This window comes from Bemisia tabaci, chromosome 6 (assembly GCF_918797505.1).
Source record: "Bemisia tabaci chromosome 6, PGI_BMITA_v3".
Lineage (NCBI taxonomy): Eukaryota > Metazoa > Arthropoda > Insecta > Hemiptera > Aleyrodidae > Bemisia > Bemisia tabaci.
The window spans coordinates 14,651,058-14,673,219 of record NC_092798.1 but is presented as its reverse complement, the minus strand read 5'-3'; the positions used below and the strand labels follow the sequence as shown (position 1 = coordinate 14,673,219).

General features: G+C 35.7%; 2 protein-coding genes across 3 annotated transcripts in view; one reads left to right on the top strand and one right to left on the bottom strand.

The window, feature by feature from the left end:
* The window catches only part of AkhR (Adipokinetic hormone receptor), a 149,329-nt gene extending 136,547 nt beyond the window's left edge, over nt 1-12,782 (bottom strand). Inside the window, exon 1 of one of the 2 annotated variants that reach the window (XM_072301477.1) lies at nt 12,521-12,782. The gene's annotated coding sequence lies outside the window, so the exon portion shown is untranslated. Of the gene's footprint in view, nt 1-4,434; nt 4,753-12,520 lie in introns of those variants that run through there. The other variant, XM_019060977.2, reaches the window with a different exon arrangement.
* cactin (cactin, spliceosome C complex subunit) lies at nt 8,967-21,174 on the top strand. The gene is made up of 11 exons (XM_019060862.2): nt 8,967-9,204; nt 9,812-10,340; nt 11,123-11,297; nt 12,007-12,140; nt 13,183-13,300; nt 13,858-14,034; nt 15,299-15,512; nt 15,947-16,139; nt 17,148-17,302; nt 18,010-18,154; nt 18,752-21,174. Exons 1-11 carry the CDS (start codon nt 9,152-9,154, stop codon nt 18,938-18,940), a joined length of 2,082 nt encoding a protein of 693 aa, XP_018916407.2. The 5' UTR covers nt 8,967-9,151; the 3' UTR covers nt 18,941-21,174.
* Nucleotides 21,175-22,162: the final 988 nt, after the last annotated feature.

Genomic DNA, 22,162 nt, shown 5'->3' with positions numbered 1-22,162 from the left:
GTTATCGAATGAGTTTGATCGATAACTCTCTATCTTCACGGCGCTATATATCGATCAAGGTTATTCGATAACGATTCAACAATCAACCCACTGGAAGCCTGCAACGTCGCACACGGAGATGCGTGTTTTCGCACTATGGTCTTCAATATAGCTGATTTCTCTAACATTGTAGGGTGTCAACACTACTGTTAAATACACAGAATAAGTATGAGAAATCAACAACAGTCAAATGGTGATCGATTCATGATGTATCCCGTTCTCCATCCTCCGTTTGCCATGCCAAATGCACATGTTACTGCCTGGATTACGATCTAATACCTAACGTTTTCGACGAAAACGTTAGGGACTAAATCACAAAAATGCATACGAAAACTTTTCGTATGCATTTTTTTACCCATGTAGTTTCGGACAGTCAGTATATTACAATATAATGTAAAATATAGGTGCCTCGTCAACTAACTCATGGGAAATCCCCAAAATGACTTAAAGATGAATCAGTCCATCATGTAAACAACAGGCGGCATGTAATAAGAGCGAGAACACAGAACACGCTTCGGAATCAATACTTTGAACCACACGTAATTTCTTTTCTTTCTGACAGGCTGATCTAACTTCGATAAGATGGTTGGTGTGCAACATTGCGTAACCCCCCATTATTTGTTTATGTTTTCCTCTCTGTTTTAACCGGTAATCATTCTGTTCATGTTACGTTTTCTGCGAAATGCTCGTTATTTACTTTCCTACATTTCATTTCAGGCCTTAATGATTTTCAACTAAAATTATGTAATTAAAATATTATTTGCCTTTGCCGAACGAGGAGTAAGTGGAAAGGATTGCCAAACCGCAAAAAATACAAGTACCGTATTTTGAAATTTCCGTAAATTTCGTATTCGTCTTCAACAAAAGTGAAAAAAAAATAGGAAATATATGGGGAAATTATGAAACCGCTATATTCGAAGCTGACTTGCAGTCTTCTCACATCGATCAGGACCACTCATTTGTAAACATTCATCTGTTTCATACCGACAGGGTGGCATGAAACGTATTAAAGAAATGAAAGATTGGAAATTTCAGTGAAATATTTCATGAAATTTCACGACGCTGTGAAATATTTCATATTTTTCAGGGGCTAGAGTATGCAACACGCACTCACACACATAAAAATAGAAGAAAGTAACAATTTTTATACATTTTGCGAACATGAAAAGGAACCGATGTTTTTCAATATCTTTCATAAATTTCTGAAATTTCATGAAAAATTTCAAGTGAAATTTCAATATTTCATTTTTCATGAAATTATGACACCCTGCATACCGACACAATTTGAGCCACGCCTGCTCTAAAGAATTAATATTTAGAAATGTTTAATAATTTTTCATTTTTCGCACCTGTTTATTTAGAGAGCATTAAAATCCACTCGTTTATATCTCAAGTTACATCCTCTCCCCTATCACGCTCTAGTGTGAGTAATTTGCTTGTCAGGTAAGTGTAGGTATAATGTTGAAAAATAATATGGTCGTTGTAATTCTTATCATTAAGAAGATTACAGAAAGAGAAAGAGGAAAAGAGGGGGGAAAATGAGAAAGAAGTGGAATGGTAGAATCATCGTGAAATTTTATGCTTATTATATTCTAATGAAATAGCTTTTCACCAAACCGGAAGCGGAAGAGGTTACTTTAACGTCACATCAGCTCGCCTTGAATTTTTAGGGTAGGCAACACAAGCTCCCACGTGATCGAATAGTGGTATCATCCCCCTTACAATACTCAGGCGGTCCCTGCTGGCGAATTTGCCGTAGGAACATGCGATGTGGGACGAGGAGAGGAAAAGAGCCAAAGGAAGGAGAAAAAAAGAGGAGGAAGATGAGAGGAGAAAGAGGAGAGGAAAATAATGTGAGGGAAAATGAAAGAAAGATAAGGAAAGGGTAGGAAGAAGAAAATGAAAAGAATCGATTAAGACGGATTAACATGAACCGATCGACATCAATTTGATCAAGAATTAATAGAAAATTAAGTTCGTTTTTATCTTCGCTCAAATTATGCCGATAGAAACAATCGCGGTCTATTGATCCAATGAATTCTAGCATATTAATCAATCAATGAAGCAGTGAGCAATTATTTTTAAAAGTATAATTTTTGACGAAGCATCTAGACCCGTTATTTTCACCGCGATTACAAAGTTTTCAAAATCGTAGAACTTCTTCTTTCCTTTTACAAATACTTAAAATATGTACAGAATTAACATTTACACAATTATTTTCCTTTAAAATTAACAATTTGTTGGTGGGAAGCAAAAACTATTTGCTATTTTGGGAGATTTTTAAGATAATCATGAAGAAGCAACTTTTTTAAAACGATGTAATCCCACTGGTTCCTTTTTGCTAAAATGTGCTCCGTATAATTGATTCATGGTGTGTTTTTTATATATCAATCGGTTTGATTTTGATTCCGTTTTCCACGATAAACAGCAATATTTCAAAACATTTTCAGAACTAATATTTCAGAACAGGAGTTACAACTCAGGCCGAGTGCAGTTTTTGATGAAAAATGTTACATCAGCGATTTACGACCATCGAGAGTAGGAACTATCGGATTATCAATTGGATTAATAATGTTGGAGAGTCTAAGGGTCAGTCACATCTGCTTACCTTTGAGTTCTGCCATTATAATATTTTTATACGCGTATTTCCCCTCTTAAAAAAATGCTGCTCTGAGAGCCATAAAAACTGCACTTAATCTAAAGTGTTTCCGACCTCATTAAAATGATTAATGGCACTCATCATAATTAGCATCTGTCTCTCACCAACAAGAAGGTACTAAAGAAATCAGCCAGAATGTTTGTGATATAATTAACCTCTCCATTTTACGAATGCCGGGCACCTGTATGGAACGGAATCTCATTTAGCCGAGAAAATTCTCGGTTGTTGTCGGGTTTCTGCATTCAGGCAAATTATTTCAGTGAAGTGAAATCTTAAGTCCAGTTTTAATTCACATTTCTTCCTCCGTAAATGATTAGAAAACCGCGCCACCCTGCATCACAGCAGTTGCCGAGCATCATCAAATTATCATTATTTCAGACGAATGTCCTTACATAAAAATCGAAAATCTGTGTGAATCAGATCAATTCTAATATGTCCTAAGAAGTCATCTTAACCTTACTAGTCCCGATAAGTACGCACTGTTTCAACCAAATCTCAGTGAAGATGGGGGGGGGGGGGGTGGAGGCAAGAGTTTTTCGGAGAGGAGGTATGAGGTTGGGGTGCAATGGGATGGGGATATGAGTTATAACTTTCAAAAGCATTAAAATATGACTTAAAATTGTATTAAAATTCACCAAAATTGAATGCTAAGTTAGGCTAGTAATAAATTAAAGTAGGTGTGAGGGGGGGGGGGGTATCCGAATCCCTACCCTTATTGTTAGTCCGATACGCTACCGTGTTAAGGAAGAACGCTAAATGAACATCCGAGAGTTGCCAAATTTCCTTCGATGTAATGTTTATTTTTGAGAAAAATTGAGATTATTTTTCCTTGAAATTTTCAGACACTTCAGATCAGATTACCATTGAAATTTATCCAAGAAATAGACAGAAAAATTTCAAAAATTTTCCTGAAAATTAGTGATTTGCCAGCGGAAATTCGGCAACGCCTGAAGGCTCATACGACGCACAGTGGAACGAGTCTTTGGAAGAAGTCGGTCATGAAATTTCTCACAAAAATTGTAAAGTTTTACGTTCATCACGTCACAATTTTAATTTTTAGGAGCGCTTCTCATAGAAAATTTTACAAGAAAACCATTGAATCTACTTTTAAAACATCAACATTCCATTTTAATGAGGATACGCGCTTTTGAAGTTTTTAAATCATGTCCAACCTCGAGTTAGCTGATTCGATCCACTGTGCGGCGTTTTTCCTTAGCACGGCACACAGTGGATCGAGCCAATAGGAGAGGTCGGACAACGTTTGAAACTTTAAATGTTTATAACTCCGTTTAAACAGAAATTTGAGGCTCTAGAAATAGTTCCATTGCTTTCCTCGTGAAATTCTCTTCTTCAAGCACCTCTTGAAATTTAAAATGTTACAATATATACATCAAAAATTGCAGTTTTAGTAGTAAATTTCATGTCCGACCTCTCTGATTGACTCGATCCACTGTGCGGCGATGCGAATAGAGAAGGAATAACTTGGATTGAATTTTTGCTAAGATAGTGCAACTTCTTTTGTCTTGGAGGAAAAACCCGATTATCCATTAATAGTTTCTATTTTACTCGCTAAAAACTGTAAATTTAAGACAAAAATTACCATCTAAATTTCATAGTTTTTCACGATTCCCTCAATTTTATTGCAAAAGATGAAGTTGCACAATCTTAGGATCATTGCAATGCTAGTGGCTCCTTTTTGCAAAATGCAATCCAACTTAAAACGCTCAAGTACCCACCATTCCAGCTGCCCACTTGAGTGCGAATAATCGTTCCTCCACCGACGAACTTCAAAGATGTCACAACACTCAGCACACAACAAACTCGCGAGGGTAGCTGACCGACCTCTCCCCTCGCTTCCCTCCCAGAACGGACGCGACACAACTCGGACCCTTGGGGCCGTCACGGACAGGGTCAAGCACCGGGAACGAGCACCGTCACGTACGAGGACAGCCGTTTCACCCGCAAATTTCCAAATTTCCCGATCGCTGTCACGGACGTGGACCGGAACGACGCGGAGAGAAAAGAAGAAAACTGAGAGACTGGCCGGAGCATCGCATCGCGCGGAGCCGGACAGTTTGATAGCCGACATTTATCAGTCGGGGGTCAGCGCAGGTTAATGTTAATCTAAATCTCTGTCTTAACCTATATTACAATCCAAACATGGACTCATTCGGTTTATGTTTAATTCATCCGACCAAACTTTACTTCCTCCTCGCCCCTGCCCCAACGGCCTCCTGCGGGCTTTATCTATTCTAATCTCAAGGGCACCCTCCCTTGCTTTGACATTGCTCGGGAAAAATGTGTTTATTGAAAAAATTGCCGTATCTCCTTGTCCGTGCATCGGTTCGTGTGGGATTCTGCCGTGCTGAGGAAGAACGCCGTATGAGCTTTCAGGCGTTGCCAAATCTCCTTTGAGAAATCTCGAATTTTTGAGAATTTTTGTAAACTTCTGTCCTCCAATTTTACGAAGAATTTTGTTCGTGATTGATCTAAAGTTTCTGAAAATTTCAGGGAAAAATATGCATGACTCTCTTCAAAAATTGCCGTATCTCCTTGTCCGTGCATCGCCGTGCTAAGAAAGACCGCCGTATGAGCCTTCAGGCGTTGCCAAATCTCCTTTGAGAAATCTCAAATTTTTGAGAATATTTGTAAACTTCCGTCCTCCAATTTTATGAAGAATTTTGTTCGTGATTGATCTACGAGTAAAGTTTCTGAAAATTACACGGAAAAATATGCATGACTCGCTTCAGAAATAAATTTTTTCTTGGAGGCAATCTGGCAATATTCAAATACTCATGCGGCGTTTTTTCTAAGCACGGCAGTGTTGGTCTCTTTTTCGAAGGTAAGGGCTGGGTGGTGTTCCTCGCTTGTGAGCTGAGTGACTCCCGGTTTTTCACAGTTTATGAGTGGATAATTGATTTTATGGTAATTATATTTATTATCAGTTACAGAGATTTTAATAATATGACAAAGACAAAAAGAGGTAGGGTCATAGGTTCATAATGCCACGTTGAGGAAATACGATTATGAACATTCGGTATTGCTACCAAATTTCTCCCTATGGGATATTTATTTGTGAAGTAACTTATGAATATTTTTTCTTTACAATTTTGGATACGTTCGATCAAATTGCGAATAAAAGTTTATAAAAAATTGGAGAAGTAATCGCAAGGTTTAAAGTAAATTCGTATTTTATCAAAGGAAATTTGGCGACGTCCGAGGGATTAATTTCAGCCCCACGTGTCGTTCCTCGCTGAACACAATTTGGCACTTTTGCATGTTGTCAGCAGCATTTGGACTACATTCCGCAAAATGGAAAGAATTTCTCGGACTCATTGCAAAAATTACTTAAATGCCTTGCAATCAATATTCAAATAGAGCCTTGTAGAGATGAGCTAAAAAAAGTATTTCCTTTTGGCGTAACGTCGTCCAATTTCAGTGCGATAAAAATACGTGCTTCTCATAAAGCCCTGGAAATTGAGAAAATGCGTAGTTATATTCTTCAATTTCGAAAAGCACAAAGATGGTAGAAAATACATCGTCTAAGGTTTTGATGAGCGAGGAGTAACTGGACCACATTAAGCAAAAAGGAATCAAGCTACATCGGCCATTGTCAAATTCCACAAGATAATTCATTTTTTTACGAGAGAACGGTTGTACAGATTCTTTTGAAAACTAGAGGAGATTTTCTCTGTGACGTGAAGTGTGAACAAATTCCCTGAAATTTTCCAAAGAATCCGTGCAACCGTTCTCCTGTGAAAAAATAAACTGTTGTATGAAATTTGGCGAATAGCTGATCATATGACTTGGTTCCAGTTGCTTGATGTGGTCTAATTTATGAATGATAATGGTGAAAAATTTGATGGACATACGATTAGGTACTGAGAAGATATCCAGAAACATTGTCACAAATTGTCAATTATCATATTCTTGATTTCTCCTGCTCATTTCAGATCAAAGAACGAAGAAAGAAGAATGAGGAGGTGGCTGAGGAAACGGGATCGGGGGAGGGTTCGCTAAGGGGTGAGGTTTCCAAAGAGAGGGGTCATGGGGTTGGGAGGGATTGCAAAGTAGGATCACGGAGAAGGGTCAGGATTTTTAAAATCTCGTGATGTTAGCTCAGCAATTTTTCCCCCGTGCAGAACATAGGCGATCACTTATGCGTACATGAAAAACTCAAGCTGTCGGTAAGTTTTCTTTTTCATTTTCAGCAGATATTACCCTTACTATTCGTGCTTTTGGTCTGTATTTCAGTGAACCAAGAACTTCAGAATTAACGTAGCCTTAAAGAATCGTTTTTAAATCAATTTAAGTATTATTCTGTCTTTTTTTGTTTTGTTTTTTGTTTTTTGTTTTTTTTTAAAAAAAGCAAAGATTATGAATTGACATTAATTGAGAAAATCTACGTTATTTTCAGTCGATGGTTAGTCACTCTGATCAACTTATTAAAAGCAGGGAGACTGAGAACCCTTTTCTTCCCATCACTTAGAATCGTCAATAGCATAGAATAAAGAGACTAACGTAGGCTGCTTATTGTATGTCAAAGACGAAATGTTAAAAATGATGGCTGAAATCGAAAAATGCTAATCTCCGACTGCGACGTAGCAAATCTTCTAAAATTTTTAAGTTTTTCACTATAGGAAACCAGCCAACAGACTCTTTTAATTTGTGAATTATTTCTTCACTCATTGAAACATGTTCATGAAACATTTCAAGGAGATATTTCAGATAGGTTTTTTTTCCAAAAAAAAAAAAAAAAGATTTCTTAAAAGATTTTGAAACAGCACCAAGAATCAAATAGCAACTGAGAAAAGGAGAGGGATTGACATAACTTTCTGAACCCTAATACACATTCCTGTGTCATGAGCGCTCTTTTTTTTCGGGAGCGTCAATTTAAACTTTCCCGCCAGAAAGTGCGTCAATTTAAATTTTCCCGCTAAAAGAAGCGGTGATTTGATTCTCCAATCAAAATCAACCCGGAACAATCGAACTCCCTATCGAACGATCGCAGTGCTGTCGTTTTCCCGGAACTAATTCCGAATTTCGGAACTTTTGGAGGTTCTCGGAATTTTTCCCGGAATCTTTGTAATTCTCGGAATATCCCGGAATTTTTGCGTTTTTTCGGATTTTACCCGGAATTTTTGCCTTTTTTCGGATTTTTCCCGAAATTTTTGCCTTTTTTCGGATTTTTCCCGGAATTTAGGCCATTTTTGTAGGAATTTTTTATATTTTCATCGGAGGTATTGAGATTAAACTGGACATTTTCTCGTAATGATCATTCTGGAAATGGGGATTCTGTTTTCTAGAATTTTCTCGAGTGTCGTATCCATCTTCCCGCGGTTTTCTACCAAACCTATAACCTCAAGAAAGAAAATCAAAATATGAAAATAATGAAATGAACTGAACAACTGTTCACATCATGTTTTGGTGCTTGTTACTAAGTAGTTTTTTTAAGTAAATAGTTAACTATCAGTGATTTCGTGTCTATTTTTGTCCAAGCCGTACTTATTTTTCTCCTTGTCCTTTTTCTATATTTGTTTGTTATTTTCAAGTAAGAAAATAAATTATTAGAAAATTAAAGCCAATTTATGCATTAAAACCAAAAAATTCCTTTCCTAAACGGAAGTGTCAGTCGAACTTCTATACAACACACTACACATCCAGTGCAGTGACTCTGAAGAAAACAAGTTCAAAGCTAAAAATTTCAAAAGTTGATGTAGCATAAATGAAAAAAAAAAGTGCTCTGAAAATTTATTAAGCAGCAAATATTTTTCTGCTGGGAAAACCTATGTTCCTAAAAAAGAAAAGCTTCAAGTAAATGGGCTGATCCATTTAAATGTGTTATTTTTACATCTCTAATGTTTAATCTTCAACTTATATAAAAATAAAATAATTTGCAGAGTTTTCATTCCGGGGAGATGGTCAATTATATGTCAATTAATTAATTATTAATTACAATTAATTCCCATTCCTTAATGCGGGCTTTTCAAACGATTTAACTGTTTTATAGGACAGCCGCCCCTTAAAATCACTGTCAGGGCGTCATAATTACGTCCAAACCAGTTGAGAACTGTTCATTTAATATTCATGACGCCCTGACAATGATTTTAAGGGGTGGCCGTCTTATAAAACGGGTAAACCATTTGAAAAGCCCGCGTCAGGAATCGGAATTAATTCCTGGCCGATCTCGGAACTTTTTCCCGGAATATTTGAAAATAATCGGAATAAAATAGTTCCGAATCACGGAATCTTGGGCTGAGCGAGAACGGCAGCACTGAACGATCGAACGTTTGTTTACGTTTTCTTATCAACTCCTTCGGAAATCTCACGTTTCCCCTGTGTTTTTTTATCAGATTAAAGTTATAAAACTTAGTTTTATGTTCTAGTTTTGTTTCTGAAATGCTTTAATGTCTCATATTTCTTGTGCTTGACTCGGATTTGAAGGACAGCAACATGCATCGCTCACGGTCACATCATCGTAGTAGACACAGGGATGAATCATCATCGTAAGTATTCTTTTAATTTTTACCTTCATTGTTAAAACAACCATAAAGTACGCCAAAAACATTCCTGTTTTTGGATTGTGCTAAACCTATTTACACAACTCTGCGAATTTCATAGGATGTATGCAATTCCTCGAACCTAACCTCAAAAATTTTGAACCTTCATCAGAGTCTCTTTTCCCACAAATTTCTTTAAAATTTCTGACCTAAGTCAAGATGCATTATTAATTTTCTAATTTTATAATGCGCCAATCACTCCCCATAATTAATTGTGTGTAACCGCACAGGTTGCAGGTTCATATGTCACTCCTACTGTCACACTACATAGAAGTGACGAATCGATCGCTGAAGGTGGAAAATCTGTATATTTAGTGACAAATCTGGTAGCTTGGGTCTTTCTATGTATTTAAATACATTATGAGGTCTTTCACATGAAATCTACGAACACTAACTGATATGCATCGTGGTATTTCTACTTCTGCATGTATCCCAACAGTTTACTTTGATAACGCAGTTACTACGTCTTTATCTAGCGTCGTGTATTGAGTAGATTACCTCTATATTTCTTTAAAATGTGTTTTGAGTTTTGGCAATGTTTGGATTGTTGCAGGAGGTCTTCACGGAAGTCAAAAAGCCACAAGCGGGACAAGAAATCCAAGAGCTCCAGGCGAGATAGAAAATCTCGACGAAGGCACTCATCAGAGTCATCATCTCGTCCTTCATCCTCCTCCTCATCCACATCCTCCTCTTCCTCTGCGTCTTCCTCATCTTCTTCATCAAGTGCCTCAGATAAGGAAACGAAACTCCTGATAAGATTGCAAGAGAAGCGGAAAAGACAGCAGGAAGAAAGGCGTAAACTGAAAGAGCTCCAGAAGGCCCAAGAAACCCCCAAAGAAAAGAGAATCAGACGACTGCTGAAGAAAGAGGCCAAAGAGAAAAAGAGGAAACAACAAATGGGATGGGACAATGATTACCTACACTACACAAATGTGGACAATCCTTTTGGGGATAATGATCTTCTTTCAACATTTAGATGGGATAAAAAGCTGGAGAAAGAAGGGCTGAAAGGAGTTTCCCAAGAAGAAGTAGCAATGATGAATAAAATAAAAATGGAAGAAAATAAGCGTGAACTAGAAAAGGTAAGGTTCTGCCTCTTAGGAATTAAAATTGTTATAATAAAAACTGCAAAGATACTTGAACTGTTTGATGTTAAAATGTATCATGTCCATTTTCTGATGAACTCTGACTTTTAAGCATTCTCGTTAACTCAAGAAGTCATCAAAATAGGACTTTTCATGTTTCAACACCAACTGTTGCCTCGCAAACAAGTTTCTTACAAAATAATCAGAAAGTAGAATCCACGCCAAGTAAGTTTACGCACTTTTAGACAGTGACAAAAGATCATCTGACGTAACGGAAAGTAAATGCAAGAATCAAGATTGTGGATCTTCTGTCACAGTTAATAAATGTGTGTACTAATTTGGCTTGAACTCTAATAATCTAATCATACTCTATTAAGTAAATGGATAAACAAAGTGATGAAGAGTGTTGCCTTCCCATCTTTAAATGTTATTTTTGATGAAGTATGGATTTCGGGACCCATTTAATTTGAAAATAAATTCAATAAGTAAAGATTTAAAATTTAAAAAGAAAAGAAAGTGAAAAGTGCAATTTTCTTGCGACCATACTTTGATACCTCCGAGAATTCTATGAAATCTTTATATTTTGGCACAAAATTCCCCTCCTTTGAAAATGCAACTAGACGCTGTGAACAGCCGTAGAGTTTTACCTTTGACATTTGTAAGTGTATATAATATTGCTATTTTTTCATGATAATTGTTATTTTAATTCTATTAATTTTAACTAGCTCCTCTGATTTTGATACGCGGCACTGACGTAGTTTTTTCTCTCATTTTTTCAGGTGAAGAAACGTAGGATAGAACGTGAGTTAGAAAAGCAGCAGCGCGAAGAGGAGATGTCCTTGATGCAACGGAGTAAAGAGGCTGCTCAGTTTCAGGAGTGGGAGCAACACGAAGACATGTTTCATCTTGAGCAAGCCCGTCTTCGATCGCGTATTCGTATCCAGGATGGCCGCGGTAAGTAGCATAAAAAATTATTTCCTCATATTTATCTTGTTTGTAAGTAATAAAATTGTTTTGCCTCCATTCCAGATTCATCATATTTTTCTCTAGAACCGCATTTATTAAAAAATAAGGCCTTACCTATATTTTTCTCTCTTCTTTCTACATTGATTTACGTACCCTGAAAAAAAAAATTGAGTCTTACGAGCTCAATGCGCAGTGTTCCATTATGGACCAAACTATTTGCTTTGTCAAAGAGAAATTTTCGATCGCAGGATCGATTATTTGGGTGGTAGGGTCAAATGTGTGGTTTGTGAGATCTAAACTTTTCGCTTGAACTAAAATGATAAAGGCCTATCTTTTGAATGGAATGTTAGATCCTGCGAATGGAACTTTCGTTTTGAAAATCCAAATAGTTCAATTGAAATGGAACACTGGACGTTCGGCTCGTACTATCATATTTTTTTTGTTCAGTGTACCAATGTTTTTTTTTCAATCCTAATCAATCAAAAACAAATACTTCAAAAGGAAGCAAAATTACTAATGATATTAAGAAGAAAATCATTCAATATTCAATCCTTAGTGCTCAGATAAGATTCTCAATTTTAGAAATTGATGAGAAGAAACCAAAATGAAGAATTTTTTGAACTTGGTATCTTTCTGTTTTTGCTTGATATGTTTTTTTTTAATACTTCTTAGTGAATCAAACTTCTTGATTTTTCAGCAAAACCCATTGATCTTCTCGCCAAATACATCAGCACGGAAGAAGAAGTTGACGCTGTTGAAATGCACGAGCCGTATACATACCTTAATGGTTTAACCATTAAAGATTTAGAAGATTTGGTTGCTGATATTAAGGTACGTTCTTTTATCGCTCATCAAAAATTTAGTCCCTATTATTATTAAAGCAGGTAATGTTTAGTCTCTTTAAATAAATTCAAAAATACTCTCAGTTCAATTAGAGAGTGAGGGTAAAGAAGGCCATAAAAAAAGTTTGCAGGTTGATGAAATTTACTACAAAAATATTAAAGAACTTGCATGCATGTTAAAATTCAAATGCATTGGACACTCTTAAGCTTTGAACATTCCTGGAACTATCACCAAAGATCTCTCATGTTTCAGCCAGAGTTCTAAGATCCTCATTGAAGATCCTCAGGATCCTTGAGGATTTGATCCTCATTGAAAAAGACCCTTCTCTAAGAATTATAAATAAATGCAGAGCATGCGGTACTTTTTACCTCGGATCGTCAGTGTCACGTTTTAAGGATTGTTAAGTTTTAGATGGACTGAAACATCTAAGAATCCGTATAATGGGCACTAGAAAAAACAAGGATTGTGGAAAAGCAGTAATGGAACAAGAGAGTTGTTGGGCCGAAAGAGAGTTGCATTGAATTTAGAATGAAACTACAAGAGGAGTCACACTTTAAGTAGAATACGCTAGAAGGACTTGAGAGCGTAACATGTGCACACATGGGTCAGAGATGGAAAAGACCAAGAATATTGGGCAGCACAAGCTTTTATAGACTTGATGATGTCACGGGTGGCAAGACAGCAAGTTTATACACTATTGGCTGGCTATAATCAGTGGAGCTATCAGTTGCAAGTCTAGTCTTTAATTTTATAGGTGATGGCTGGAAGATAAAAGTGAAAAAGAGAAAAGTGGACGAAATCCAGCCATCCCTAATGACAAGTTAGAATTTCAATGAAAAAGGTAGAAGTTTAAGAAAAATGAGGAAGCTAAGAAACTAGGGTTACAGGTAATGCAATACCTGTGACAGTCAGTTTCTAAAATTTTTCAGAGATTTCCTGTTTGCTTACTCTTCCTCATGTCTGTTGTTGCATGTTAAATCTCTTGTGCTATCTCATTTCATTATATCTGTTTCTTTTTTCTTTTTTTCAGGTATACATAGAATTGGAAAGAGGGATGAACCTCGACTATTGGAACGACATTACTGTAATTGTTGAAGATGAACTGTACAAACTGCGGAAACAAGACTCTCAAACGGAATATCAAGCAGGTGTGCAAAAATTAAATTGATTTTTTTATAACACAACACAGCTTCTCTCAGAGTTGTGTCCGCTTACAAATAGTAACAAGGTGGAGAAATGGTACTGGGTCCACACCATTTCGTGGGGAAAACAAAGCCAAGAAGTTCCAAAAATTATAATTAGCTTACAAATAGTTGGGGGAAAAAATTTCACCCAAAAGTGTGTGGAATCAAAGTGTGCCCCTGTACAGCTTCGCTTGAAGTTATGTTCACCCACAAAAAGTGAGAAGGAAAAGTGTCATTAGAAAATATTCAATGTCAGGGATTTTAATGTGAAAGTTTTGAACTTTTTCCTTTAGATCAATTTTCGTAGTAAAAAAATAAATAATAATAATAAGCCTGTTCTGTCAACTGTTTCTAATTCTCTATTTCTCCTAAGAAGGGGTTGGGGGTTGCGACAAAAGAGGAGGACTTTTCTTTGTTACATAGTTGATTGGTGTAGTTTTCAGCAGGATATGGTCTAGTTTATCCTAGAAATGCTTAATGGTTTTCCTAAATTGCAATTGTCTTTCTCTCCCTAATTTCAGCTGTTGCAAGGCGTGAGGGAATCCATGAATCAGTCGCCAAGGATGTTGCAAATGTACTGAAAGGCAAGACAGCCGAACAATTGGTGGCTCTTCAGACACAAATTGAAGCCAAACTGAAGAACAAAGCAGATGGAGTAGATATAGGATATTGGGAATCTCTACTTTCACAGTTAAAAGGTAACAAAATATTTAACTCTGAATTGAATCATATGAGGGGCTTGGAGGACAAGGCGCATAAATGTATTTTTTGCCATTTCGAGAAATATGTGTTTGAAGTTTCAAAATTACATGGATCCTTATGACAGAAAAGAAGTTCAAACTGAATCTTTGATGCTTAAAAATTGGAATTTCGGAAGCGAATTTTTCACAGAATATGCATTAAGACCAGTTGTAATTGAAGTTTTTAATATCTCAATTTTTTCAAAAACTGCACTTATGCACCTTGTCCTCCAAGTCCATCATATGTATCCTATTTTTGTAACATTAATTAATGCTTTTTTGGGGGGGCTTCACAAACGCGTGCAATTTGATATGGGCACCTCTACAAAAAAAAATATGAAAGAAGGCAATATTTAGTAATGTGTAGTCTACAGAAAATATTCAATTCTTTTTTTTCTTCCCTTTTTATTATTCTTTAGTCTGGACTTTTGAATTCTCAATTTAAAAATATACTAGGTTTTTATTCCTCTTTTTAAAAGTGGAATGGTCATAAAGCTATTGAAGTAGAAAAATATTCTTGTAGTCCATAGTTTCCCCAATTTCTGCTCGCTGAATTAGTGGAAGCAGCATTACACAAACACAAATGCGGTTAGGAAAGCAATACCATTTCACAATATAAACCACTATGAACACATGTACATAACAAGTTTTTACATGATTTCATGAAATTAACAAAAATTTCAATTCTCGAAAGAAAAAAAGTCTAGGGCGTTCCGCTTTCCCCCACTCAACAGTGTGTCTACAATACGAAAAAAGTACGGATACACCGAAAAAGCACGGATTTTGGAATGTTGGTACGGAAGTACAGAGAAGGTACGGATTTTCGATGAAAAGGTACGGAAATTCAAGATTTATATGACGAACTCTAGAAAGTAGCCTTGGGGGTAAGTGATTTTTTAAAATAATCTATTTTTCAACTTCCTGGTTCGATTTCTCGTGTTTTTCGATTTATCCCTCTGTAATTCCATCATTCCACTTTTCCGATCCAAATATAGTTCAAATTGCGTGTGAGGTAAGGGAAAGGTATGGAAAAAGCAAGGATTTTTGAGAATCACCAATAAAGGAATTTTCGGGAAAGTAAGAAGAAAGCAAGGAATTTGAATGACAGAGTACCAGTAGACACCCTGATTCAAGTAAGGAAATCTATAAATTTATCTGCGGTTGGGTAGGTAAATTGAAATTCAGAATTATTGTAACACATTTAATTTTCCATTTATTACAGCTCATCAAGCCAGAGCGCGTCTACGAGATCGACATCAAAACAATTTGTTCAAAAAACTCCAAGTGCTAAAAGCAGAGCAAGGGGTTGACGAAACTTCCTCAGTGCCAAAGCAAGAAATCTCAGATGCTCCGTCCACTTCAGCTTCCTCGGCAAAACCAGAGCGGCAAACTGAAACTCGGGGCAAAGAAGACACAGATGATTCATCTAATGAAGAGTATGTTTTATTATTCACTATCATTTCTCCATTTCTTACATTTTGGGTGTATTTTAGTTGAAAACAATAATGAAAAGTTAAGATCCAAACCTTATCAGACACTGTAGAAAATTTTCTATGGGTAGCACTTTGTAATATTAATCTCTGGAGTCACCTACCTGATAAAAATTCAAGGAATATACAGCTTAAAAGGAAATTACTTTTTCATCAATGTTGGTTTAATGTAAAGAATAAAAAAATTGGTCGTTTATCAATCAGAGGTGCTAAAAGTCCCCAAGCGAGAACCATGTCTCTTGATCCAGCGTTTTTCTCAACAGCTTCATTTATTAACGTTCTTCATTTATTAATATTCACTTTTCACATCTAATTTTACTAACAATGTTGTATGCATTATTTATTTTCATTTCTTACTTATCCATTTTTTTTCTATCCAGGATGGATGAAGCAAAATTGGCGGAAGCAATGATAAACGAATGCATTGCAGAGTACGAGGCAGGAGGTTACAGTCCAAAATACGTATCTCCATCCAGTCTTGAACCTGGAACAATCATCACCCTGGTAACAGAGGATTTGCAACGGCTTGAATTCGCAAGGCGTAGAGTTCAAGGACTAGGAGCTAAAGTAGAGGTAATCCAGCTGTCACCTGTTAATATTATCGTAAGCCAAATTGTTACAAGGGACAAATGATAGGGAAAAGGGATAATCACCCTGTCCCCCAAAACTGGGTTATACGGAAAAAGTATTTATACTCTGCAATGGCACGGATTTTTCATGCAAAGGCACAGGAATAGATTTTTGCCATGAATGAAAGGGCCATGGAATTTTAACTTTATGCAACTTTTGCACACAGTTAATTTTATCAACTGCAAAATCTTAGCTAGATGATATGCTTAGTTTAGTTCATTCCTCAAAAATGTGCTTGTCAAAGGTTAAAATGAGTGTCAGGTATGGAGAAAGTGAGGGAGAGGCAATGGAAAAGCTAGACTTTTAGGGCACCCCTGCACAGAAGAATATTTGGGAAGTACGGAAAAAGTTAAAAAGGTAATGAAAAAGCAAGGATTTTTAGATGATGATGCGGTAGACGCCCCAATAAATGAACAGGAAGCCATTTCTCTTTTAGGAAAACTCACAAAAGTAAAATATTTTCTCTCCCCCCCCCCACACCTTTTTTCTGGAAAACTCTTGTGCATTTTATTCTGCTGTAATTAATAGTTTAAATTAAAGGCTGTCCGTGCATTTGAAAAATTTAAAAATGAACCAAGTAGTCCTTCCACTTTATTCGGGTGAGTAAAAGGAGAGGTTACATTAGGGCTGAAATTCAAGAGTGTGTCAGTTGTTATTTGAATATATGTTCATCGGGTATACTGACTGTTGAGCAGAGGAAGATTTTTACTGAAAAAGAAGACATTTTATTGATAAATGTAGTGCACAGAAACAATACGACAGCAAAATTCTAATGACCTCAGTGATGTCAACAGGTTTCTGTGATCAAGTGTACATGTTTCATAAGTAAAACATCTGAAACTAAAGTTTAGCGTGTTAAAATGTTTATTTAGCTCTGTTTTTTCACATTTCCAGTTTGATGGGAGAAAACAAATTATTCTTATCATGTGACTTTGCATTATTTTTTGACAGAATGTTATCACTGCGGAGGAAAAAGCACTGCATCGTGAAGCAAGGAAAGGCATGACAGATGATGAGGTTGAATTCTCTGTTGAGTCCATACTTGAAAACCAGGTTTACTTTTGGTCAGACAAATACCGTCCCAGGAAACCCAGATACTTCAACAGGTTTGTATTGTCTTTTATCTGCAAAACATTGCTTATGCACAAGAATTATTATTCGACAAGAGGAGACTACAGTGTTGGGTCTGAATGGTTTCTGTGTATCCTGGTAGAGTTCTTGTTCATTAAGTTTTAACACTCATAGAGTTAGGCCAAAGATCTCCTGGCTTGATTATTGCTAAACTGAGGATGGCAGATCTCCCGTTCGAATGCGTTCAAACTGATTTGGCATGAATTTGCTGGATTAAAGTGTTCAAGAGCAAAAACTTATGTCAAGGCTATTAAAATATATTTTGCTTACTTAAAAGGACACTAAAATATCCGCCATGAAACTTAACAAAACTGGAGGAAAGTGGACATAAAATGAAGGGTTTAAAATGAAAATGATATCATACCACAGTTGTCATGAATCTGCATGAAGCAACATATCACCATGTTAATCAGCTACCGCTTAGCTTCACTTGTAGCAACTGTCTCCAAAACGACTGCTTCAAAAAGCATCCAGCATTTAAAAAGAAAAGCAAAAAAGACTTGTCGGATTTTTGGGATTTTGTCAGAACAAAAGATATGGATGTAATCTTCGTAATTATTCGTACAACTTCTTTTCAAATTTAATTTCTTCTCAGCTAGTACCTTTCCCTCACTCTCACACAAGCGCAGCTGTCGTAAATGATAGTCTGAGATTTTAAAAATAATTTATCTTTTCCTTGCAGGGTGCACACTGGATTTGAGTGGAACAAATATAATCAAACTCATTACGATATGGATAATCCGCCTCCTAAAATTGTTCAAGGCTATAAATTCAACATTTTCTACCCTGATCTGATAGATAAGTCATCTACTCCTGAATACTTTTTGGTAAGTGCATATTTTCTAATATGGAACAATATTTATAGCTAATAATATAATATAGCGATTAAATAGCTATTTCAGGCCATTGCTACTCCGACATAATAATGGATCTCAATTTCCACCTGAGCCGTGGAAAACATGGATTTATGCGGACAATAGGGTCCATCTCTAATGGAGTTACGCCCTCACGTCAGAGGAGGAACGATACGAGATGTAATACATTCATTTAAAATTTAATAGGTAACAGCTTTTGTGTTTCCACAGTTCATGTCGCAAGACTGATATTTTCTGTGTTTTGTCTCATTTTGAAGTATGATACTGTCCGGAAACAAAAAAATTTTTCTTTGGAAATGGAGTATTTGCTGGATAAGCAAAATAAGTGCTAAACATTATTGATCCACTGAGAGAGCAAATGAATATAAAAAAACAGAGTTACAACTTTACAAGGCAATGTTTAACCTTTTTCTATTTTTTTTCCTGGATTTTTTGAGGAATAAAAGAATGAATAATGTCATTTGATTAAATACAGTTTGATTATGAATCCATGTGCAATGATATTTGAACATATTGGTAAGTAATTTTCCTTTATTTTTGTTTGAACAGACGCCTTGTCCTGACAATCATGATTTTGCCATCCTACGATTCCATGCTGGACCTCCATATGAAGACATCGCTTTCAAAATTGTAAATCGGGAATGGGAGTACTCATACAAACGGGGATTCCGCTGTCAGTTCCAGAATAATATTTTCCAGCTATGGTTCCATTTCAAAAGATATCGTTACCGGAGGTGAAACTATCATCATTCTTTCTGGAAGATTTTGTCGCTGCCATCGCTGTTCCTCCTGGGTATCTTATTTTGGGTGGACAAGTATTTTTATCTCAGCATTTGTGATTTCGACAGCAAGGAGCTGTTAGTAGCACTGAAGATGATATGTGTTGCGAACAAGTTAAGTTGAGTGCATCATTTTTTACTTGCTCACTCGGTATCCAAAGCTGAACAGGTTGCTCTAATATAAGTGGAATTTCTTGCACCGCTAAAACCAGGAACCTCAGCCCAGCTTTTAATGAGAGAGATGGTTCCAAAATTATCCATCTGGAAAAATTATACAAGCTAAGTTTAAGAAATTTTGGTCATCATATCAGCGATGAAACTGCAAAACCGTGTATCTCAGTTTGCAATGCTGCAGATTTTCTCTCATACTTTATTTTTTAAATGACAAAATGAGCATTTTTATTTTTTTAAAACTTTCCTGAGTTTGTTTCTATACCTATATGGAAAATATTCTGTGAAAATTTTAAGCATTAGTGTTGGTTTGTTCTCCGATACAATTAAATAGAATTAAGGACTTTGAGACACCGCTGACGAGACGTACGTTTTTGCAGTTACACCATCGATATTTTCTTCCGAGGAATCTTTTGCGTATGTATTCCTCAGGCTAAAAAAAATGCTTTAAAAAGTGAAGTTAGATGTGTGGAAATTACTGGAAACCATTGTAACAGTAGCACCACTTTTTGGGTTGGTCCGTAATGTGTACCTCTTGATTAGCTCAATGGTAAACCTGCAAATAGCGTGTTTACTGTTTGGCAATGCAATGAATATACAATGCAACAAAGTTTGATGCAAAATTGCAAAACACGAGTACAAAATACGACCAACAAAAAGCTGGTCCAACAAAATAACTGACTTAAAAGAATTGTTTTCATTTTCATTGTAATGAACTCAACACTAAAATATAGTATATATGTTGCTCAATTTCTGAAACAGTTTCACTTAGTTGAAAGTAGATCAAGTTATATTATTATGTTTCGTTTAGAAGGCTTATTTCAAATCATGGCACTCTCCGCCAAACTTTTGGATTCGGAGTTTTTTCAAGCATCAGATTTCATCACTTTAACAGTAAGTGATAATTTTATGAAAAAAGCCTTTACCTACATTGTAATCAATTTTTAAGGGAGCGAAAATAATTGCTTGAAGACAAATTGAGTACTTTAAAAATCAAGTAAATTTGTAGGCCGACATGTGTTTAATTGGAAAACAGTCTTTCTCTTCATATGTACATGTAAATTGACATCATGTTTTTTAATGAAATTCCAATGGAATACTGGGAATGGTGATTGTTCTACTAGTGTTCAGTGAATGATCAACATAGCCTAAGCTTGAATTTTAAAACCATTCCACAATCCTCTATCAGTTCCACAGAAACTCTTGGAAAAAAGATAAAGCCAAAAAAAAAAGGCTTAAAATGTATAATATGTCAGTAGTTTTTTCTGCATACTTCATATCTCTTTTCCATGATAATTAATAAATCTTTAAAATTTATGAGAGGAACCTCCATTATTAATTACATCATGACTATCAACTCAAATGTATGGAATGCTAGACCTATGAACTTAAATTGATTTTGTTGATATTTTTGTTGTATGTATGTCGCCTAAATTGTACAGTTTAGCCCAATCAATGGAACTGTTTTTAATCATGTTTCTCAATTCAAATTTTCCTCTAATAGCGAGCTGTTCATCGGTTCTCTCTCTTCTTTCGGATGGTGTAGCTACATATAGATTATTTGTTTTTCAATGCTGATTGAATCCTGTTTCATGTGTTGCATCTGTGATATTTTACCTAATATCCTATCTTTTATAGTTCTTTGGTGAATATATCTTTTCAACTGTGCGACGAGAGTGATACAGAAGGGTTCTCTCCCAATTTCATCATTCGCACAGGTACAATTTGATTTTGATACTTCTTTTTCGGTGGTGAAGTATGTACTTATTTTACAACTTTTTAATAGTGTGTATTCCACTGTCATGAATAGAATATATCTCCTCACCAATTGAGCTTTTCTCTTAGGCTAAAATTTCTCCAAACGAGGAGTTAACCACAGTCATACTTAAGTTTTTAAGATTTAATTATGTCTAAAACAAGACTTGAAAGTCTTGTTGTACTTTCTTGATTGACGATTTGTTTCAGAACACTCCTTATTTTACTTTTTTTTAAAAGAAAATAAAAACAGTTTTTTCCTAAATACGAGCGTCTTTTTTAGACTTATTTCCTGTTCTCAACAATTTCTTTTGACTTTCTCACAAGGACTGTACTTTTTTTTTTTCAGTTTTTGGAGTTTTGAACAAAAATAGTCACTAAAAACATACTCAAAGTTATCTGCCATCTTTTTAAGTAGATCAGAATCATCATTGTCTTCTTTACACATTTGGTTGTACTGATACTCAGAAAAAGGGTCAAGCTAATAATAGTCACTAATCTAGTAGTAATTTAGGTCACTAAATCAGAAATTTATCCTACAGAAATAAACAGTGAGCAAACTAGGTTGAAAAAAATAAAGTCAAACTTCATCCATAAAATGAATGAATGAACATTGAACAGTCTTTAGGTCCTCTGAGTGTTATGGATCCTCTCAAAAACAGTCTTTGCAGATTCTTTCACTCTTTGGAGAGACAAATGACCATCATGACTTATCATTCATGATTTTTCTTTGCTGTTGGAAAATATCCTATGGGAATAATGCACTTTGTTTTGTTGTTAATTTATCTTAAAGAGACAAAGCAAGACATTTTAAAATATCATAATAATTAAGATTAGTACGTGTTAATATACTAGCAATATACCATGAGGCCCCAACAAAAAAGTATCTGAAGCTTTGAGAAAATATACACCTTAATTTGTATACTTAAAAATTTCTTGCACATTGGTTCCATTTTAAGAAGAAAGAGGCAATTGTTAACAGCCCACGAATTTATTGAGGCGCATTGTGAGTATACAATCAATATCTTCAGCATGAAAGGATTTTCCGATTCTTTATTTTTCATTATTTTGTGCCTCAAAACACTGGCATAATTATTACTCTGCACCCAATTAAAGTTCATGGTAATGCGCCATTTATTGTAGTATGTATGCAGGGTAAAGAAGTCAACAAGAAAATCTTTTAAACGAGTTTTCTTTTTTCATTTGCTTGCTGCTGCTGCTGGCGAGCCGACTGAGAGATTAAACTTCTCCGACA